This window comes from Strigops habroptila, chromosome Z (assembly GCF_004027225.2).
Source record: "Strigops habroptila isolate Jane chromosome Z, bStrHab1.2.pri, whole genome shotgun sequence".
In the NCBI taxonomy this organism is placed as follows: domain Eukaryota; kingdom Metazoa; phylum Chordata; class Aves; order Psittaciformes; family Psittacidae; genus Strigops; species Strigops habroptila.
Genome location: NC_044302.2, coordinates 76083424 through 76105236, shown reverse-complemented (window position 1 = coordinate 76105236; position 21813 = coordinate 76083424). Strand labels below are relative to the sequence as shown.

At 37.0% G+C, this 21813-nt stretch overlaps 1 protein-coding gene across 3 annotated transcripts in view; it reads left to right on the top strand.

The window, feature by feature from the left end:
• POC5 (POC5 centriolar protein) overlaps positions 1-21227 on the top strand; it is a 28865-nt gene extending 7638 nt beyond the window's left edge. Inside the window, exons 4-12 of one of the 3 annotated variants that reach the window (XM_030470876.1) lie at positions 7443-7639; positions 7994-8170; positions 10855-10959; positions 12271-12450; positions 13588-13750; positions 17049-17167; positions 17982-18095; positions 18956-19132; positions 20778-21227. In XM_030470876.1, coding sequence (XP_030326736.1) covers positions 7443-7639; positions 7994-8170; positions 10855-10959; positions 12271-12450; positions 13588-13750; positions 17049-17167; positions 17982-18095; positions 18956-19132; positions 20778-20927 — 1382 coding nt within the window. In that variant the 3' untranslated portion in view covers positions 20928-21227. The remainder of the gene's footprint in view (positions 1-7442; positions 7640-7993; positions 8171-10854; positions 10960-12270; positions 12451-13587; positions 13751-17048; positions 17168-17981; positions 18096-18955; positions 19133-20777) is intronic. The other 2 variants (XM_030470877.1, XM_030470878.1) reach the window with 2 other exon arrangements.
• The last annotated feature ends 586 nt before the right edge of the window (positions 21228-21813 follow it).

Genomic DNA, 21813 nt, shown 5'->3' with positions numbered 1-21813 from the left:
AAACTAACTTCTATTCTTTGTTATGCTTTTTCATTTACCTATGATTTTCTCTTCACTACTTTTTCATGACCCATCAGAATAGCTTTATCTCTACTATTGAAATGACTATGGAATATAAAATGTGTAGATAATTTTATTATTAGAGATGAAGCAGCCTTGAAGTGCTGTGTAAGTATAGCACTAATTGTCATCTTGGAGTACATGTTGTTCATGGCTAATGTGTGCAAGAGCTCTTGGCCACACTGATCAGAGCTAAATAACTCTCTGCTAGCAGGAATTGACTAGTTTGATTTCAAGGGGCAGTGCAGACACTGAAAGTTGTTCATTTCATATTAGCAAAAGAACTATGAATGAAAACCAATCTATCTTCTTAAATTGCATGTCATTTTCACTAGAATATAAAGCAATCTTGGTAAGCTGTCAATTACCATTTAGTTAACTCACGTTAATACACTATAATAAAAAATTATCTAGCAACAGGTTCTTAAAGTAAGGAATGTGATTAAAATGAGAAAGTTAGTAATTGGTAATGCGATTAAAATGAGAAAGTTAGTAATTGGTAATGCTCTGTATCTTTCCACAATGAGTCTGTGCAGTGAGTTTAGGTATGTTCAGACACCCAAGCTAGTACCTTTCTTCCTAGTATGCCAAAGGAAGAAATGTTCTATCATTTTTATGAATAAATTGAAAATCTTAGTCCTTAAGGACATCATATTTGCAACTTCTCCCCATGCAGAATTAGTGTGGTTCTTCTTCTGAATATCAGACTGCCTAGGAAAGGTAGGAGGGATGATTTTGAGTTCATTTAAAGCATGAGAATGGAGGTTTGGAGAGAGAGAATATTCTGTATTGGAAGTAAATCAGGCATTAGAATGTGAATGATGTTAGAAAAACTTATGCCAACAGAAAAGTTTAAAGTGCAGCCCTTACATTTTGCTTTTTTCAAATTTAATTTTATTAACTGATCCAATGTAGTTATCATGTGTGGGAATTGTACCAAGATGCATAAGAAATCAGATCAATAGAAGCTGCTGGTATTTTGTACTATGGCAATTACTCTTGAACATTCAAACATTGTATAGAAAATTCCACTATAGTAATAGCTATTCCTGCAACTCCTAGAATGAGAGCAGTTGCTTGGTGTTTAAAAAATTATGATACAAAATGTTTTGATTGGGGGAATAAAACATCCTCGTGTTATATAAGGTCAAGGTACCAAAAATTGCAGATAGATTCAGCTGAAGGTAACATTTAAACTTTCTGTGATTTCCACAGCCAACGAACATTCCATGGCTACTGTCAAGAGTCCAGTACTCTGACAAGGTTCCTTTAGATCTTGCACATGAAGAGGGTTTAGTCTTCCAGTACCAGTTTACTCATCTGAAGATATTTGCTGTTACATGGGATCTTGGTTTAGCAGAGTGATAGAGCAATGTATTGAAATCACAGTGCAAGCACATATCAGGGTCCGTTGGATCTCTCAAATTTTCAGGTCAGCATACTCTGTAAATTAAACTTTCTTTTCTAAGCTCAGTAGGAAAGAAAACACATCAAACAAGGTCAATCCCCTTTGTACAGACTAGTCTAATGTGAATTCACTTATCCTTCAGTTTGTGAGGTTTTTAACTCGCAAGTTCTCCAATTCATAACTTGCAACCGTAGCTCACACCTCTATGAACACCCGTCTGACTGGCAGAGAGAGTGCTCATCCTTCCTTCTCCATCACAGTGCAGGATCACAAAACAGTGCAGGAAGCACAAAAGCCTCAGCAGTCTGGCTGCTGTTGGATACGGTTCAAAAGCATTTTGGGTAAACTGATGTATTTATGTCTTCCAAGCTTGGAAGCTTGGTCTGTACTATTTCTAGAAGATAGTGGATTCTGAAGGAACTGCCAGACAGGGTTGTGCAAGGTGTTGTGGCAGCAGGAGGCAGCAAGCTGCAGGTGATAACAGCTGTGTAATGAACTTTAGCCTTTTTGTCGTTCATGTCCTGCTTACATGCTGCTATTGCCTTGACCTAATGACACTACTTCCAGGATACACCAGACCTTAGCATATGTTAGCCAAAATCTGAGCAGGACTTGAATGAATAGTCACAGCATGATAGAGTAATCATAATATACAGTTAGATCCCTCTTACGGTCTTTGTACACTAATCATCAAGACATGGGATGTCCCCAGTTGCTGGGAAGGACTGTGTAGGTTTGAGTCAGCTCAAGCTTGTTGCTCTGCTGAAGATTCATTTTGCTGCTTGCTCAGTTTTTATACTGTGCTGGATTGAGCCAGCACTTCCTGCAGACTCCTTTGGCTAGCACAGGAATGAATTTGCACTTTTAGATTAACTAAGGCCACTTACACACCCAGTTGATCCACTCCACTGGTACAGCCTTTTATGAAGAACAGAGGCCACCTTCTGCCCCTCCTTGTGTTGAGAGAAGTTCAGTAGAGCTGTCAAGACTTCCTGTATTCTTCCCCTACCTTCATTAACACAGTGCTCATCTCCTCTGAATCTTCTTCCTTTACAGTAAGCTGTTGATCACTCACACTAGCAGATTGTCAGGATTCAAATACACTTGCAAAACACAAAAATTGCAGATCAGGTCAGCTGCTGGAGGCATTTCTCAGCCTGAGAAGTTGTTCTTACATGGGGAGAAGAAAATTCCAAACACAGCAATGTGGAATTATATTACGAAGCAAATTCTAGTTTGGGTCTTTTCCCCAGTGCTCTATCTGATTAGAGTTTTGTCTCCCATTTTGAGTGGAACATTGTTTTGCAAGGGAATATTTGTGATGTGTGATGCTGCTGTTCATGACAAGATCAGAATCAAAACACTAGACTTCTGCAGGGTTTTTTTTCGTAGATGACTGTATATTCTCTTTTTTTTATGATATTTGTCTGAACAGCTGTCTTAGCCAGCACTGTCTTCTGTCTCTCTTTAATGCTGTGAGAGGAGTTGTGCTCTTACTTTTCGTTGCTTTGGCAGGTTTTTTTTGCTGGGGCCAAACATGTAGCTCATGAAATCTGTTCCTTTTTACTGCCTAAAGGTGTGCAGCAGAACTGAGAGGATGAATTTCCATTGTATTGATTGTTTCTCTTGAAATACTGAATAGAGTTCTCGCTTAATATACATGGTATTACCAGATAAGAATAGTAATTTGCAAGCTGTACTTAATTGTTTAGAGATAAGGGAATGAAATGCTCTTATACTTGATGGTGATCAAAATTTTACATTGAATTTTTAGGTATTGCTCATTACAAGGAACCACATATTCCTCTCAGTTATGGACACTCAGATGTTTATTGTCTTTGCAAAGGGCAGCGCCTTGCAAAATATGGTTTCTCTTTTATTTTCAAAATTTGAAAAAATGGTTAAAAACAGTAAAGAAGGTGCTCTTGATCTTCTCGGAGACTGAGGCAAAAAGAATATTTGCGTGGCCCCATCATGCCTCTGGTAGCTATACACTATAAATTTCTGGTGTTTTGCTGCTTTATCAAAACATAGGTTTGCTGTTTAAAATGTCACTGCGGTGTGTCAGTCTAGGAAAGACATGTCTTATATCTCCTTAGACAGAGCTTGAAACAATCTGCTTGTAAAAAGGAAGTAATTTCAACTTTTAAAAAAGTATCTGACTAAAATCTGTTCTGTTCAACCCTTCTATGTAACATGTAGTACTGATTGAGAGCAATTGTGTATTTCAGTGGTGTTTGCCAGTGTTAATGGCTAATAGATTTGTTTGGGTTTGGGTTTTGGTTTTGTTTGTGATACTAATAACAAGACTTTGGATGAAGAGTGAAGTAGTAGTTAAAATCCAGTACTATACCTCTGATACTGATCCATTAAGATAGATTAGCAGGTTGTTTCTGAATGACAGAGTTGGATTTTTATTTGTTTAGCTCCATTCCTTTCGCATTGCTACATGGTCATACTAGAATGAGGCTCTGACATTTTTTCTTTCCCTGTCTGACTCTAATCATAGAATCATAGAATAGTAAGGGTTAAAGGACCTTAAGATCATCTAGTTCCAACCCCCCTGCCATGGGCAGGGACACCTTGCCCTAAACCATGTGGTCCAAGGCTCTGTCCAACCTGGCCTTGAACACCACCACCGGAGATGGAGCATCCACAACCTCCCTGGGCAACCCATTCCAGTGCTTCACCACCCTCACTGTAAAGAACTTCTTCCTTATATCTAATCTAATCTAAACTTCCCCTGTTTAAGTTTGAACCCATTACCCCTTGTCCTACCACTACAGTCGCTAAGGAAGAGTCCCTCCCCAGCACCCTTATAGGCCCCCTTCCGATACTGGAAGGCTGCTATGAGGTCTCCATGCAGCCTTCTCTTCTCCAGGCTGAACAGCCCCAACTCTCTCATGCTGTTGCTGTGTTAGCAAAATTATAAATTATTGCAGTAATGTTCTATAACTTTTAACACAAAATGCCTGTTCATGCTGTGTATAGGGATTTTATCTGAAAGTTTGCTCTTTTGCAGAATTTCTCAAGCTTGCAGTGTTTTTTCCCCTTTTCTACATGATGTTGGTATGAAGACCAACAGTTTCTAATGTCACATCGTGCCTTCCAAAATGAAGCTCTGTTTGTGGAATGTGCTTTGGTCTGGCATTTGGCTTTCTTCTCAGGTGTTTGAAACTGAAGTGAATGTTTCCACTACGATGGTAGAAGTCCAATTACTGGTAATCTCTACTTGTTGCAGTAAATTGAATGATGCGTAGTGTCTTCACTAAAAGCTTCCAGTCAAGAAAGAAAAATAATTGGAATAAAACATGATGTACTATTCACTTCAGTGTCCAAATACTTTTAAACTTTGAAACATAAAACTTAATTTCCTGTTCCTGTTACCAGTTTAGTTGATTAAATTTGAAAATTACTAAGTCTGGAAGAGTGAATTATTTACAGCAAAGATGTGTAATGATGACTCAAACAGTGGGAAGATTTCTTTTCTTCAGGCTACCAGTCCTCAGTAGTGATCCATTACATTTATGAGAGGATTTTTTTTTTTTTTTTTTTTTAATTATACATTTTAGCAAATTGTTGCCCTCACCTTGGGCCACTGATAGCAGATCATGTGTGAGAACAGTGTCAGACCTTATTTACTTAATATAAGCAGAAAATGTTAAATACTAGAGGAACAAAAATTCCTCTAGAAAAACCAACCAAACAAACAAATGCCCCCAACAGTAGTATTGGGATAACAGACACATGGAAAAAACAGGTAATTTCATTACCTCTATGATAAATACTGTCTAGAGATTTGTCAGAGTCAATGCATGTGGGCATTATTTAATGATGTATATCTTTATGCTTGATCATACCCAAATGGTTCCATGTCCTTAATGCCTTAGGGAACTGTAACTGAATGTCATCGTGTAATGCAGTGGAAGGAATAGAGGTGACAGAAGGAGAGCATTAGGAATAAGAATGAAGTTAATATGTATACAACTAGAAAATTATGGCAATACTGGAAGGCCAAGATAAAGTAACGTAAGATGATGATATAAATATGTAACAGGTACACTCAGTGGATTCAGTGAAGGATACATCCTGTCGTAAATGAGAAAAATAGACGCTGGGTTAGCATAACCTGTATTTAGGGGAGGATTAAGGGAAAGGGAGTGGTGTGTTTATAATAATATGATCTCGGACTGTGGCAGTTGTCTATATCCTGGTTTTATTGGTTACATTTTGTTCTGGTTTTTACTTTGTGAATGTCTTGCAAACCATGTTCTGTAAGTTGGATATCTTTGTAATCCAAGCTAATATTAAAAGTTTAAAAATAATACCATACCTTCATGCATTTTACAGCAACATCACAATTGAAGGAAGAACACAGTGACATGCAGGAACAAGTGGTGAAGGACAGAACTGGGAATGTTTGGCAGCAGTAACACTGCCAAATGCTTTATATTATGAAAGGACAGCCAGATTCCTTATCACTGAAATTAGATGTATTTCAAGTAGCCTGGGTCATCTGTCCAGCATATAATATTTTTTGGAGATCTTTACTAGCAAAAAATACACAATTTCTGCCATTAGCTAAGCAATGTTTCTCTCATTTGCAGGAGAAACAATAGCAAATGTAGACCCTGATCATAATATATCAGTGTGCTTTGGAATAATCTTTTTATGGTCTTCTGCTGAGGTAATGTGGTAGGGAATTTAGTCAATGGAAATAGTGTTAGGTGGGACTTCTTTAGCTCAAGTCTATGTGACCTTGGAAGAAACACAAAAAAGCAGTTGTAACTGTCTCTGCATCACAGCTCTTCTGTATTTTCTTCTTGTTTTGGAGCATGAGTGTAATAGTTTCAATTCAACCTACTTCATGGGGGGAGGGAGAATTAGTCAGGCAGCTCTTCTCACTTCCTTTGGAGGGTGTCAACCATCAAGCTCAGCCTTGAATAAATTAGAAAATACTGCTTTGTGACAAACAGTTAAGTCTTCATGCTTGTACCAAAAAATAGTACCCATCCACTATGAAACAGCTGTACAGACAATATTTGTTTTCAGAAGTGAAGACTAACATGTTGGAGGTTTCCTCTCTCCACTTATGAAAGCAGAAAAGTATTCTTTTGAAGCTGTCCTGATTTTTATTGATACCAGGAATGTGGTAATCCCTTTCCATTCCAATTTTTTTTCATTCAACTGTCAAATTAATAGATTTTCTGCAACGAATATCTAAATACGAAACAATATTTAATTTCCTCCATTTACTTAAATATTAACGTCTCTATTAATTCATTTTTTTCCCCCATCAGTTGGAACTCAAATACATGCCGATTTGCTTTTGGACATGGATTAATTTTTATTGCACCTGAAAGTGAGGCCTTATTGTGTAAGGCATTATATAAATTCATAGTAGATATTTCCTTTCTCACAGAGTTGCAAATCTAATTATATGAGCAAATTGAAGGCTGTAAGGAAAATGGATGCAGGTACATACCAAGATTGAAATATACCCACAGGTTGCATTGTGAATCCACAAAGGCAGGCGGCTGGTCTCAGATGTTTACAGTCTCATTAAGGAAAATGGCTAAAGTTTTCAGGTTTTTGACCCAGGATGTCAATCGACAAGAAGTCTTTCCTGAGAGAGATGCTTTTTATTTCTGGCAATGCTGATTTTTTGGTACTTACTGTGATTATCCTCTTTAAAATGGAATCACATTAGAAGATTCTGTTCTGTAGGGGAGTGGTAATTTTGATTTGACTTGAGGTTATGATGGGACTGTTGATTTTAATATACTTGTATCTTGGCAGCATATATTTGAATTGGGTTGTTTATTTTACATGGGCAAAGAGGTATCTGATAGTATAAATATTTTGGGGTTTGTTTGTTTTGTTTTTCTTAATGCCTGGCTTCTGACTTGCATTCAGAATGAAGACAGTTCAGCCTTTCCAGAGTATCAATCCTTATTCTCTCTTTCATTTTTAGTCTTAATATCAGTGGAGAAGCCTTCTGAGGCCAATATGGAACAAATTCACCCTGTTCTTTCAGAAGAGATTTCTTCACAAGGGTCTGCGCACAGTCCAAGAGAAATCAACGAGACCTTAGTGACTGAATTAACTTTACCCGACGAAAAAGTAACTCAAATAGAAAATATACTTGATCTCTGGAGTGGAAATCTTAAGGTATTTATTTCTTAAAAATCATATGCAGATGTTAATGTGTTGTAAAACAAGTGAGACTGCAGGAAAAGTTGCAGTGTGATTGCACTGGGAAATGGTTTTCTTTGATTGTTGTGTATTGCTTATAAGCACTAGAATATATTCTTTCAAGAACTTTGGAATAACTTTCTCTATTAGAGATGTTCAGTTATATTCAATAGGTCACTGTGTCTGGTAATGTTTATAAACAGCCTGTGTAATGAAGGCATCACTGTAAATATTCATGTCTCCTAATTGCTAAGTGTTTTAAGGTTAAAAGATTAGGGAGGAAGGAATAATTTTGTTAATTGTGCTACTGTCATTCCTTTAACTTTTCAGACAAATGTTCTGACTGAACTGAGAAAATGGAAGCTTAGTTTGATTGAACACCACAAGCTTCAAATGAGACAAGAAAAAGAGAAGCATGCTTCGCATGTGAGACAATTGAGCAATGAGATGGCAAACCTGAAGGAGTTGCTACGTACTTATGAAATCTCTATTGGCAGGAAAGATGAGGTAGTAATACAATTTCATAACTCATTAGTTCCCCTGTTTTTAAAAATATTCACACTGAATTTTTGGGTCCATTTCTGAACAAAATTCTTCTTGCAGCAACTAACATAGAGAAGTAAATGATATATGTAGACTGTACAGCAGCATAGGAATCATGGTTGCTAATAATGTTGTCCATACTAATAGTGGAAACTTAAGATATTAACATGTTGTATATACATATTTTGTATTGTTCGCTTCTTAAATCCAGGGTCTGATGTTGTTCTTTACTTTTTTCACGAAGATCACACTGGCTTAGATGAGTCCATTAGCTCTTACTTTTTAAATGTCTTTAATTTTTCAATTATTGGGTTGGTTTTCTTGAATTTTAAATGGATAGTAGTCTCCTAAGTGTTAAAGCATCTCTGTTTTAGGATTCTTAGGAATTGTACACTTGTACAGATTCGTAGGATTGTACATCTGTAGTCCTTGAGTTTTTCTCCTATCAGCAGACTTCAAAATTAACTAGAATTAGCTTAAAAATTAACTAGAATTGTGGAAATGGACATAAAATTTTGGCAGCCCTTCAATCACATAACATAATTGAACCCTCTTATTGCTATCTTGAATTTTTAACCTTGTACTTAGGAACACTTTTTGGAGTTAGGTTTTTTTAATTTCTATTTACCTTTTTCTAATAAAAAAAGCCATTGAAGGAGTTAAATATGGAGGAAGTTGATGTTCTGTGTCCATTTGGCAAGCGGTCTTATCTTAGACTAAGCAAGTACAAATGTTGCAACATTACAAGAACAGGATGAGTATAATATCATTTAACTAAGTACATATGTGCAGAACCATAGTTATTTCAATGTATACCATTGAAACATACCTAATTCTGTTGATTATCATTGTATGTCACTCATGTTTAATGCACCATAATTCTTGACGATACTTTGAAAGCAGTAATTTTTTTCTGCTACCCAAGAAATCAGTTCTTCAGCCAATAATATAGTTCTGGTTAAAAAAAAAAAGTAGTTCTCAATACAAAATTATTATTGCCACCACCTTATTGGTAGGTGTCAGTGCTTCCATGTATCACACCATGTTTATCAAAACTGCTGTATTCTGACATGGGCATAACCTGAAGTCCATCAGCCTTCCAAATATTATGAATGCTGTAGATTCTTGTTTTCACATTATAAGTCTCACAAATGATTTCTAGTGGCAAAAATATACTGATCAACAAACATGGATTTAGGCCAAGACTTTTAGTGTGTGTCAACAGGTATGCAGCATCAAAAGTTAATGTTTTATGTTAATATATGACATTTTTTCAAATATAAGTGATTTATTATACTAATTTGCTTTCTGTTTTCCTAGTGATTTGTTGACATGAAAATTTACTTCTAATTGTAGATAAATTCATTGTTACTTATATAGCTGAGACTTCAGTTATTCCTAAACTGCAAAATGTTAAAATTGGTCATTTTTACGGCGAAAAAAAGTTTATACTAGGTATATTAACATACGGCAATGTGAAGAGCTCATTCTAAAAATCTAGAGATTAATCAGCTTTAAGTGTATCAAATTTATCTTAATTTGTTTCTGATTGATATTTTGGACATATTAATGAAACCAAGTTTTTGCTAGTAATATTTCATTGAGCAGTCTTGACTGTATGAAATTCCGTACTGAAACAAAATAGGAGTTCTGTACTGTTTGCTAGGTAACTGTTGATTTAAGGGTAAATTTTATTTTAAGTATCATCCATTTAATTGATGTATGTTTGATAATTGCATGTAACGTATGCAATATTAAGATATGTTAGCAAATAGTGTAGAATGTTGTTCTTCACAGTCTTAATGTGGTAGTTAAAATAACTTGATGTTATTCACAGGAGTCCCAAGATTGTTCACTAATGCCCATTGGAGTTGCACAGATGTGACTTAATGGCAGAAGTTAGGCAAAAATACAGAGAAATACTTAGTGATTTCGTGTGTCCCAACTGTATCATGACAGGCATAATTTGTAATGGGGGAACCTCAGCTGTTTCTGTATACTAATTAAAACATATTTAGAGATAGGTGGTAAAAGTTGCATTGTCTGTCTGGTAGGCCATCTTGCCTCTCAATTGTTTTGATTGTTATAGGCCTATATGATATCTTTGATGTGAACTTTTAAAAAGAATAACAATTCTTAGTCAGATTTTTCTAGTTCTTAGCAGCTCCTTAGCTTGCTTAATCTGTTCAGACAATTGAATAAGCTTTCTGCAGATAAGTAATTTAATTACACTTCAGTTAATTAGTGAAACTCTAAAACAAACTTTTAATATAAATGCTCCTGATATACCAAAATTGTCTTTGAAATAAGTGATTCTTCTGACCTTAAGCTACAGTAACATTAATTATAAGAAAAGAAGCCTGCAGATGCAGGATGATGTAACGGTTTAGTTGAGCTTTTCTTAAAACTACACAAAAGTGGAAAGTGTTTAAGTGCTGTAGTCTGAATGTTGAAGCCAGAGGAATTTTACTTCTGATTTGAACTCTCAATTGTTGTTTGTTGCTTGGCTAGAGTAAGGGAAGATTGAGTAGAAAACATCTGTTAAAACCAAATGCTTTAAGTGAAAAGTAACTGGTACATACAGTATATTCTGTCTGACCTTGAAAAGATCATAGCTATTGAAATAGTGTTAATAAATATTTTTGCAGGTGATTACTAACTTGACCAAAGCATTAGAGAGGCAAAAGGAGAGAACAGAGTTGATGAGAAACTTTACGCTGTGGCGGATTCAGCATGTTAAAGCCAAACAAGAGGTATGTAAGCAAAATAAAAACACAATGAACATGAAACCTCTGAGCTCAAAAGGGTCAGAGTTGCTGAAGTTCCTGTTACAGTTTGAAGAAGTGACAGTGTTTCTATTTTGATGTGTTTGACAATGTCAAATAACAATTTGAAAACATCAGTTCTAAAAAGACCACTGCTGTCAGAATACTCTCTGGTATAAGGAAGAGAATCAGACCTGTACTTGTCTTATATTGCCCCAATTACTCTGATCAGCTCACAGCAAATCACCGTAGTCTTCATTTTCAAGTTGATGCCAAGGCAATCTCTATGTAAATTTCAAACACATAATATTTGGAGAGTGATGTGTTACAGCATCACATATTTTGGAGAAGCCACTTTCACAATTAAAACTTCAGCTGCCCTCTTTTCTCACACTGCCAAAACTTAAAGAAGCTAAGAGCTAGTCACACAAAATGTTGAGCATTGCATCATGCATCTAATGGTGAGCAGTCTGCTACATGAAGTATGACAGAAAAGAAGGATCACATGTTAAGACTGCAAACCTTTGCCATTCCAGGTTGTTAAAAAGGAGATGTTGTATTTGGGACCTCTGGTACAGATTCCTGTCTGGACTCAAGTTCATTGACGCTATCCAAAACTGCCAATTTGCAGAGAGGGGTAGCCTTTTCTCTTTCCCTTCCATCTTGTAATTTACTAGTAATTTTGAGTCTGGTTTATGTGCAGCTCTTTTTATTTTTTTCTAATTCATTTTTGGAAAAATAATCTAACTGCTGAAACATAATCTAATGCTGAAATACATTGTCTGGTGACTATTTTGGAATGGAGGAAAACCAGAATTGTCTTGTAAGGACCTTTTAAAGCATCCCAAAGTCTGAATTTATTAAAAAGATAGGAGTTACATGGTAACCCTCTGCAGTGTCTGTGACTGCGGGTTACATATGGTTCCTGCAGTGAATCAAGATATGCCACAAACGCGGTAAATGGCTGCACACATGCATGGTTAGACCATATATGTGAGGTTGTAGATTAAGTGTCATTATGCTAAGGGTAAAAACACTGTTTTGTGGAATCTAGGAGTTCCCAAATGTGGTTTCTGATACTGGGGACAGTAATGCTTCATGAGGTATGTGCAGGGAGAAATGTTGAGCTGCTGATGCTATTTTTGCATACCACTCCGCTGCAGCAGATGTAACTCAGTTTAGGTGTTCCTACTGTGGGCTATGTAATAAGTTGTAAAACAATCATCCCCACTCTCTTGAGTACTTAAATTTTTAGTAAACCTGAACTTGCATATGATGTGGTTATATTTGTTTCCTAAGGAATATGCAAATAGAATAGCAGACAGACAATTCCGGACAGCTTTGATGAAGAAAGTATGGACAGCGTGGCGCTCTCATAGTGAGGAAAAATGGAAAGAAAAAGTAGCAAAAGCCTGTCAGTTAAGGGCAGAAGATCTCTGTGTTCAGCTCACCAATGATTACGAAGCCAAAATTGCAGAGGTAATATAAGGGGGTTTTTTTCATTCTTTCTCTCCTTCACTCCCCTATCTCCCATCCATCCAAAGTATTTCTTTCTCAGCAAACTTGAAAAACATGAGGAGTTTCCAGCAGAACAGAGCTCCCAAGTACCCGAGAACGTTTGGGTTTTGTTTGGTGTTTTTTCCCCCTTGCATCTGGTATAAAATGTTGATTATCTGCACTCACAGGTGAAGTAAATTGGCTTCCTCCTGAAATGAGATCTCTATCTGCCCATCAGTAAGGATGGTATTTTGTTTTCTAAAAGCACACTGTTAATATTGGCTATGTGTTTATAGAGGTCTTACTGAAGAAGACAATGGAAATAGAAGACCATTATTACTATGAATGATCATGATAAGTACAGTGGGTTATTTTCCTACAATAACTGCCCTGTTAAAGGCTGTATCTAAGTTTGCTTTTACCTTCAACTTGACATTTAAGCTTGTTAAGTAATTTTCAGTGCTTAAAGTGAAGTTATCAACATGTGCCTTGGTGCACAGCAAGTAAAAAAAATTTTAAAAGATACGTGTTAAATGCTTTGTGTTTTAACAAGAAATTAAACCTAGAATTTTAAGGACAGGCTTACAAATTTGGCTTACCAGCACAAAACCAGTAAGTAGTGAGTTACAAAGATGACTTGGTCTGTCTTTTCTCGGCATTTTTAGGGTTGTTTTGGTTTGTTTTTTTTTTTTTTTTTTTACAGTATCTAGAACAGAGAGATCGTTGACGACTGTTCTTAAATATGCTTAAATAGTTTTCAAGGAACACTTGAAATACTTCTCTTGAGTGAATCCATGTTCTTGTGGAAATCTAGCTTTTGCCAGTTGCCTGACTTCTAAAAAACTGACAAATTGCAAGACAAACTTCTTCTTAGCTGGTTAGGTAGGGTCCGACAGTCATTTTGAATGCACTCTTGTTCTTGGTATGTTCTAGTATAAATAATGTGCTGTAGTACAAAGAAATGACAAGTAGCTGTTCATTTCTGGTGAACCAGAGATTTTTGAAGTGAAATGTGTATCTTTGTAAATGTAGTAAGTGACTTTTAAAGCTAATTGAGGAATATGTTTGTAGTTTGCATTCAGAAGTACGAGACAGCTGTTTCCTTACTCTCTTTTGTAGCTAACTGCTACTTTGGAACAGACAAAAGCTGAGGTTCTGCGTCTGCACAGTGAAAGAGAACAGTATGAAGTCACGATGAAGAAAGCCTTTATGCGTGGTGTATGTGCTTTGAATCTGGAAGCAATGACCATGTTCCAGGGCAAGGATAGTAGGATGGATCCTGGTCAGTATAAAAAGCAGCTCTAATTTGGTAGTGAGTGTGGAGTTTGTTGGGTCGTTTGTTTGTTTTAAAGGATTCTCTTCTCTCTCTGTTTTGGTTTTTGTTTTTTAATATGAGGACTTAGAGCTATATAGAGTTTATCAAACTTATTGGTTTAAAAAGTCCTGTTGAATATATTGAAAAATATTTCGATGCTGAACTTTGTACTGCTGTAGTTGAAAGGTGGAATATGTTCTCTGCATCTCCGTCTTGCTTGGAGGGTGATAACCTGTGACTGCAGGCAGAACAAGAAGCCAGGGATGGCAAACATCTTAAAATACTGTGGAAGAGTACCCAGAATTCTGTCAGCACCCAGGTCATGGAGTGTTGAGGGGGAAACCCTGGAAAACCCTCCTCTGTTCTCTGGAATCTCAATGTGCAATGAACCTGCTTTTCCCAGACAGCTCTCCCTTCTTTCTGCATCTTGCCTTTTAATGCAAAAAGGGTGAGTAAATCTCCCAGATTCTGTGTTTAGCTGGAGTTCTGTGCCAGGAAACACCAGTCTAATTATATCGCAACACACTCTAAAACTTGTGCAGCCACACAGGAAAGAGCTGCATACTGTTACTTATGTAATGGAATCACCCCTTTAGAGTGAGACAATCTATAGCAGTAGGAGCATAATCATGCTGGTGCAATGTAGCAGTCTACATTGAAATGAAAATAACTGTGCCAGCAGGAGTGTCACAGCTGTACTTCTGGCTTAACAACCAGCTGTACTGCCAGCAGTTGTTAATGGCCTTAGACAAGAAACTTAAGTTGCTAAACTTAGCGATCTTATACCAGAAGTTTCTGAACTACTTCAGAGAAATTCATCCCTAAAAGTGTAGATATGAAGAGGAAATAAAAACCTGAAGAAGGCTTTTTGAGAGGATACTTGCCCGAGCAGCTGTCTGAGCCTGTGAAACATACGCAGTATTTGTGCAGTTGTTTAGGAAACTAGAATATGACATTGGCTAAGTGCAGTAGCTGTGTGCTTGTGAAAACATAGGATCAGTATTTGGGGAAGGTCAAGAATGAATGATTTCTTGAAGATACTGAGTTTGGGAATAAAGTTACAGGGCATTGCACAAGTACTTTATTTTTCGCTCTTTCTTGAAGATCTATCTTGTATTTCTTTGTTTATTGTTTTCTAAAACCATGCAACAGACAGTGGTCTCCCTAATAATGATGGGTGACTGAGTGGTGTGAAATAGGAAAGCATTGTTTCTGTAAACCTGTAAAAAAGAGGGTAAGTAGGAAGGAAATGAGGAAAACTGAGCTTTAGAGCTGCCACAACTAACCCCTGCGGTTCATGGGCCGAACCACTTGAGCTGTGAAGCAGGAGCTGATACTCTACATGGGCGAATGCCTAGATATTTTGCTGTACTGGACAACACTGGGATGCCTATACCTAACTTTCTGGGTGTGCAGCATCACGCTCTTCAATTTCCTGTGGTCAGTGTAGCCCTCATCAAGCTTCATAGCCTCCCACGGTCTCTGTTGTCCTTGGTCCCATGTGGGCTGTCTTCTTCCATTGCCTCTCATACCATCTTCTCCTCTGCTCCAGACACACTACATCTTTCTTGCTACAGCCAGATGGTGGTTTTAATGAGGTTAGTTAAATAATTATTTAATATGATTGTACGACCATTTATTTTCAGTCTTCGTTAGGTATAACAGAACAGTGATCAGGACATCAGGGGACTAAAACATCAGATTAGATGATTTTTGTGATTTGTACTAGTGTTGTAATCCGTGGACATTAAAACTTCCACGTGCCAGAGTTAGTGGTTATATATTGATATGAACACTGCAGTGCCACCTACTGCCATTGGAAATAAAAGCAGAATTTGATCCCTTTACCTATTTATTATTACTAGTTTATTATAATGTGCATTTAATATACATGCAATACACAAATAACATACATATTATATACATTATAGTGTAGGTTATTAATAGTGTACAAGTATTGCAACCTTAATGTGTCCATAACATTTGGAGTCAATGTTGATGATCTAAAATCTATCTGGCTGATTTACTGACAGATTATTTAAATTTTTTTAAAATTATTATTATAGTAAGATTATTTTTAATCTCTTTATGTATTTAAAGGAACATTGAACCTACAAGAAATATTTTTTTTTTCTTAAAAAAACCCTAACGCTGCTATTTTGAGTAACATAAGTCAGATCTGATTGGTCCATAACGATGCCTTGGTTCTGTCTATGCTCAAGCTTCATGTGTGTGTACATACATATATAAGTACAAAATGTATATTCTGGCATACTTTTACTTTTGAAATCCTTGAGTATTGCATAATTGGAATCTTCCTTGCGTTTTTCCTGCTCACTTCAAGAGAATTAAAAAACACAACTACCACGTGGTGTCACTCTAGTCCTGAAATGAGCAAAGTTTCCTTGTCCTGAAACTGCTGATAGCGTCATCTGCTTAAGAAATTGGAGAGTAAGAAAGAATACCTCTCTCAGCTTCCTTTAAGGAAGTTTACATTCTAAAGGAAAAGATTGCAACTGCTTGGAAAAGATATCAGGCTTAGGTCTGCAGATCTGACCTCCCCATGATGTCTGTACTGCGAGACAAAAGAATCCTGGGTGGATTTTGCACCAGCGCAGGTTTACGCAGCTGCTGGGGGAAGACGAGGGCTAAAGGGCACTCTTAGGTGGTCCAAGCCCTGCAGATAGGATGTGCCCGGTGTCCAGCCATCGTACGTGGAGATGAGATGCTGCTAGGCATGGCTTGTGGCCCCTTGAAATTGCAGTACGTTCTTAGGAAAGTTCAAATAACAGTTTATTTTACTAACTGTGAGCCCTCGTAAGGATCTTCTGCCCTTACAGAAGCCTGGTGTGGCCTTTCTGTGTTTTGCTATCTTCCACCTGAACTGGATTTAGGCTTTTAATGTAAGAGCAGCTCTTGCGCACTGAATTTAATATTGGCAAGCAGTATGGAGAACCTCAGTTCTTTGCGGTACATATGTGACAAGTGTCACAGGGATGTTGAGGCATAACACAGAATGAAGCCCCTTGGAAAATATTACATCCAAGCATCTGAAAAGAAGGGTCAAATACAGGAATGTTTATATATTTTTATACACACCCCCACACTCTCCAATTGAACAGGCTGATCCTTTTAATTAGATTGTACAGAAGTCCCAAAGAATAGTAGAATTTTACTCTGATTTGATCTCTTCCCTTCCCCCCCGCTCCCTTTAGCGTTTGCCAGATTATGTGCTGATCCCATTACTCTGTGTTTCTAAGAACAGATATAGGAAGTAGGAGAAACGATAATGGTACCATTGTTGCAGGAAGAATACCTGCTTCACAATATAATCCGCCCTCACCACCACCTCCACCAGCAACTACTCTTCAGATGGAAGACATGGTAAGTGTGTAGCTGGAACAGGACTTGCTAGTGACAAAAATTAACTTCTTCAGTTGGAACGTTATGAATTGGAGCCCATGAATTCAAGGAATTTTAAGACAGTCTAAATGTAAAAAGAAAGCTATGAGTATGTTCAAACTGCATTGTATAAATGAAATGACTGGGGTACAGCTGCTGTCATTTGCTATACTTTCATTAAACTCTACTTTTTATTTTATTGAAAATGTATTAAACTAATGAAGACAAGGCCACTATGGTATGTAGAATTTGCTCTCTACGGTTCGTTCTTGAAAAAAGATGTTAAAAGTTTTGGTTTGGGGGTTTTTTTGGGTTTTGTGTTGTGGATTTTTTCTTTCAAAAAAAAAAAAAAAAAAAATAACCTGAAAAGAAGAAAAGCTGGCTGACTTGAAGCTTCATTTTAAGTGTAACATATATAGACACTCAGAGCACTCAGCTTATTGTCCTGTCATGTCAGCTTAGCCAGATGATTATCCAGTAGCTTGGATGTTCTGGACCTGCCCTGGAGTCATCCTGAAGACATTGCCACCATAAAACAATTTCAGACTAGAATACAGATTAGAGCAGAGAAGATGTGCTTGCCTCTTTCCTGATTTTTCTTTCTAATAGTTTGCACTGTTTCCACATTTTTTAGACGAGTATTTTTAAATTAATCAGAAAACAGTAAAATTAGTCAGTAAAACTACAAAGAAGTTAGAAGAGTAATTGGAATAGTCAAAAATTGACGTCTAAAGAGTAAAATTATATTTTCCAGAAAGTTATACTTGTTCTTTGTAAACTCTGGTTTCATTCACAGTTTTCTGCCCACCTGGGTCATGCAAGCACTTCTCAGACAAGGCTGGATTCTGATTCTCCAGTAATCGTCACTAGCACAGCTGCAGGGTCTGGTGTGGCATCAACTCAAAAACTGGTAACATGCTAAAATTAACTTTTTTATTTTTTAAAGCATAATTATAGCAAATACTAGTTTGGGTATCATTATTCCACATTTTTCAGAGCAACACAAGTGTGTAGTTGAGGAAATTGCATGTGTAGTTGGGCTTACTTAGCTGTGTGAAGACACTATAGCTTGCAAATGTTCATGAATGTTACAGCAACCCATTTATGTTAGGAGCAATTATAAATTATTTTTGGAGTGGGGTGGGGATAGTGTGCATGCACACTTACATATAGCACAACAAGAACAATTAATGTTTCACTTGATACCATTTTGTTACAGAAAGAGTATGCTTTGCTTTAGTATCCTGCTTTTTGGAATGTCTCTCTGATTCCCTGTTACGTATTTGTTGCTGAACTGTCCATTTTACTTTTCTCCACTGTCTTCTGCATTGCCCTGCTTTCTTTTTCCCATTTGATACAATTTGCTACATGCTGTCAGGGAAAGATGCAGCATTTTACTGCTTGGAAGTTTTTTTGTGTCTTGCTGTGTCACTGCTAGAAAGTCTGTCTAGGATGATGGAAGTGCCTGCAGCTGTCACTCAAGTATGCAGCCAGTGAACAAACCTAAACTATCCATACTGTCTGAGTTTTGTCAAATTAGCCTTACTTCCTTCAGGACAGCTCAAAACACTAGCTCATACTTAGAGTGGAAAAAGATGGAATAAACCAGGTTGCAACTAGGTGGAGCAAATTCAGTCCTGTATAACGTAACTGGATTATTTACAACATTCTATGTTCTGTTTAGGCATGTAGCTGATAAAACTAAGAGACATATTAGGGCATTGCAGATATGTTTAGATTTTTACTAACCAATATTTCATTTATTTCTAGCCCATGGCAAAAGTAATAACATCTGCTCAACAGAAAGCAGGAAGGACAATCACTGCTCGAATCACGGGCCGAGCTGATACAGGACAAAAAGCCAGAATTTGTGGTAGTTTAGCAGTGATGGGTGTTGCTCCGCCCATTAGTTCAGTCATTGTTGAAAAACATCACCCAGTTACTCAGGTAAGTCAGAATTATACTTGTAACAGTGTTCTTAATACCACACATCTGGTAGCAGTTTGAAGAAAAATGACCATTGTGAAGTGGTATTAGACAAGGCTTAGACTAGAGGCCTTTTCAGAGTAACAAACAGTACCGTCTTTGGGCTGGGTAGAAGGCACAGGTGAAGAGAGGAAGTAAATATTGCCGTTTTAATGTACTTGTCTTGTTTCTGTAGCAATTATTTCACAGTAGCAGTATTGGCTGTCTCTTTCTTGCCCGGCTCTTCCATGAGTCTTCCTCTTTGTAGAAGCGGTCAGTTGGTGCAGCAATGTTTGGCATCATCACCATGCAATCACAGTTTAAAGACAAGCTTTGTGGTGTATGGCAGGAAGAGTGACTGAACCAGAGGTGGCAGAGATACAGATTAGCCTGACAGGCTATAGATCAGGCGAAGTGTACCAAATTATTGGGGGAGGGGGAAGTAAACTTTTGTCCAGAGGCAATCAGATTCATCAAGCCTGCTGCTTGTATTTTGAGTCCTACTCTGCCCATTTATCCTGAAGAAAACACTGAAATAAGTGCATTAATAGGATATGAAAGCAACATACAAGAAGATTGTAAACAGTGGCCTGTATGGCCTGGCAGTCACTACACTTTTAGACCAATCTAAGCAAAGAATTGTTTCAACTGGAAGTGTATGAGACAGCTGACTGTTTTTTATTATTTTAGCCTGTAAAGTAGGATCTTAGTTTTCTGTGAGTTATCTGAAAGTCCAGTTTCTCTTCAGTGTTACTGCCAGAAGAAGCAGATTTGCATCAGGTCCCTTAATTTGAGCTGGAGTTACTGGTAACTGTGGGAGGAATGTTCTGCTTTCGCTCATTTCCTGCAGTGAATCAGGGCCCTGTAACAGGCTGCACATAGCTTTCAAGAAATTGGGCTCCTAAGCAGAAACTCATATTTAAATTCCATGCCCTTAGGTGTTAGAGGTTTGGTGTGAGAATTCTTTCACTAGGAACAATTTCTGAATTCAAACCGTGTGACTAGTGTGACAAGTGAAGTACCTGAACTACTGTACCAAAAACTGACTTCTAAAAATGTAACAAATGTGACAGTCCCAGAGAGATATTCCATATGCTTTTTCTGCAAAGAAATGCCTAAGTGGAAGTCAATCAGATTGAAATATTTCTCTTGAATTATTCTGACAGGGGAGAGAGTTTACCTTGATTAAAAGCAGAATGACTATGGTTATTGCAGTAAGGTAGCTGGTTTTTTGGGGGGAGAAAATTAATTGTTAAATAAATGCAAACCTTTTCCTTTCAGAGACCAGAGACCTTTGAGAGACTTCCTCATAGCAAATACTGAACTTCAAAAGGAAAGTTGGCATAATTAAATTGGCACTACAGAGGAAAATTCTGAACAATTTCGTAAAAAAACAGACCAGCTCAGGCACTTGGTTAACTGGATGTTTAGTGTTTTATTAGCATTTTATGTTCTAAAAAGTATGTTACAGATGAGGAAGAAAAGAATTACTCATTAACTTTTTTTTTAAGTGTATTTCAGTTTGCCAGATTGCAAATCTTTGTTTAAACTACAGCTCACTTAGAGCTATTATAAGGTGGAATTCTTTGTACTGTTAAATGTTTTGATGTATGTGATTACTTTTCAGCAAACCATATCTCAAGCCACTGCTGCTAAATATCCTCGAACTGTGCTCCATTCTTCCGGCTCAACCACTGTGATACCTGTGGGACAAGTTGGGCGAATGCTTCAGGGCCAAACTCATACCAGTGTTCAGTCAATAAAAGTTGTTGACTGAGTGAGTAACTTTCTCACCGGTGGGGGTTTTCATCAAGGTACAATTTAAACCTCTTTCCAGTCTTTTCAAATTTGGTGTATCAAGGCCTAAAATATGCATCATGTTTTTATCCTTTTTAAAAAAATATTTTTTAAAGTAAAAGTGCTTTTATAGTAAACATCTGGAGGGGATAAAAAGAACTTGAATTGTTATTCTACCTCCGAACTATTTGAGAACTTATTTTATTAAGATAAACACTTTCTATTTAAGGTATCTTTTGCACACTTTTAAATAAAGGACAGAATGCAATTTTTGTCTGAATCTCTTTGGTCAGTCCCAATGTTATTAACATATATTTTTCAAGTGAAAATTAGATTTTTTTTTTTTTTTTTTTTTTTTTGTTATATATGCTTTTTTTTAGTTGCCAGTGCAACTAAGCGTAGTTGATGTGCATTTTAATTATATCCTAGCATACATAAATAAAGGTAGTATACTTCACATCCAGGGTGCGACCTGGGCCACGTGAGGTACTGTGTCCATCAGACTGTTAAACATTCTCATTTTCCAAGCTAATGTGGCAGAACTTGGTGTATACCTGTCAGGATCTAAGAATTTGTGATCTGAGATCTCTAATACCAGTCTCTTCTTCACATAGTCCTCTGATGCTCTACAGCCATGTCAAAAGAGGCTGCACACAAGAGGGCAGTTAGGCGTAACATTTCAGACTAAGACACAAATCATTATCTTTTTAGTACAAACAGTAATATTCAGTATGAAATATTGCTAGCTATATACACACAGACAAGGCAATTCAATTATTCCATTACATGATAAAACTATTGCTATGTTGTTAGAGAAGACTACAGCGAGACATGCTATATAATTTTTCAGATATGAAATATATTCA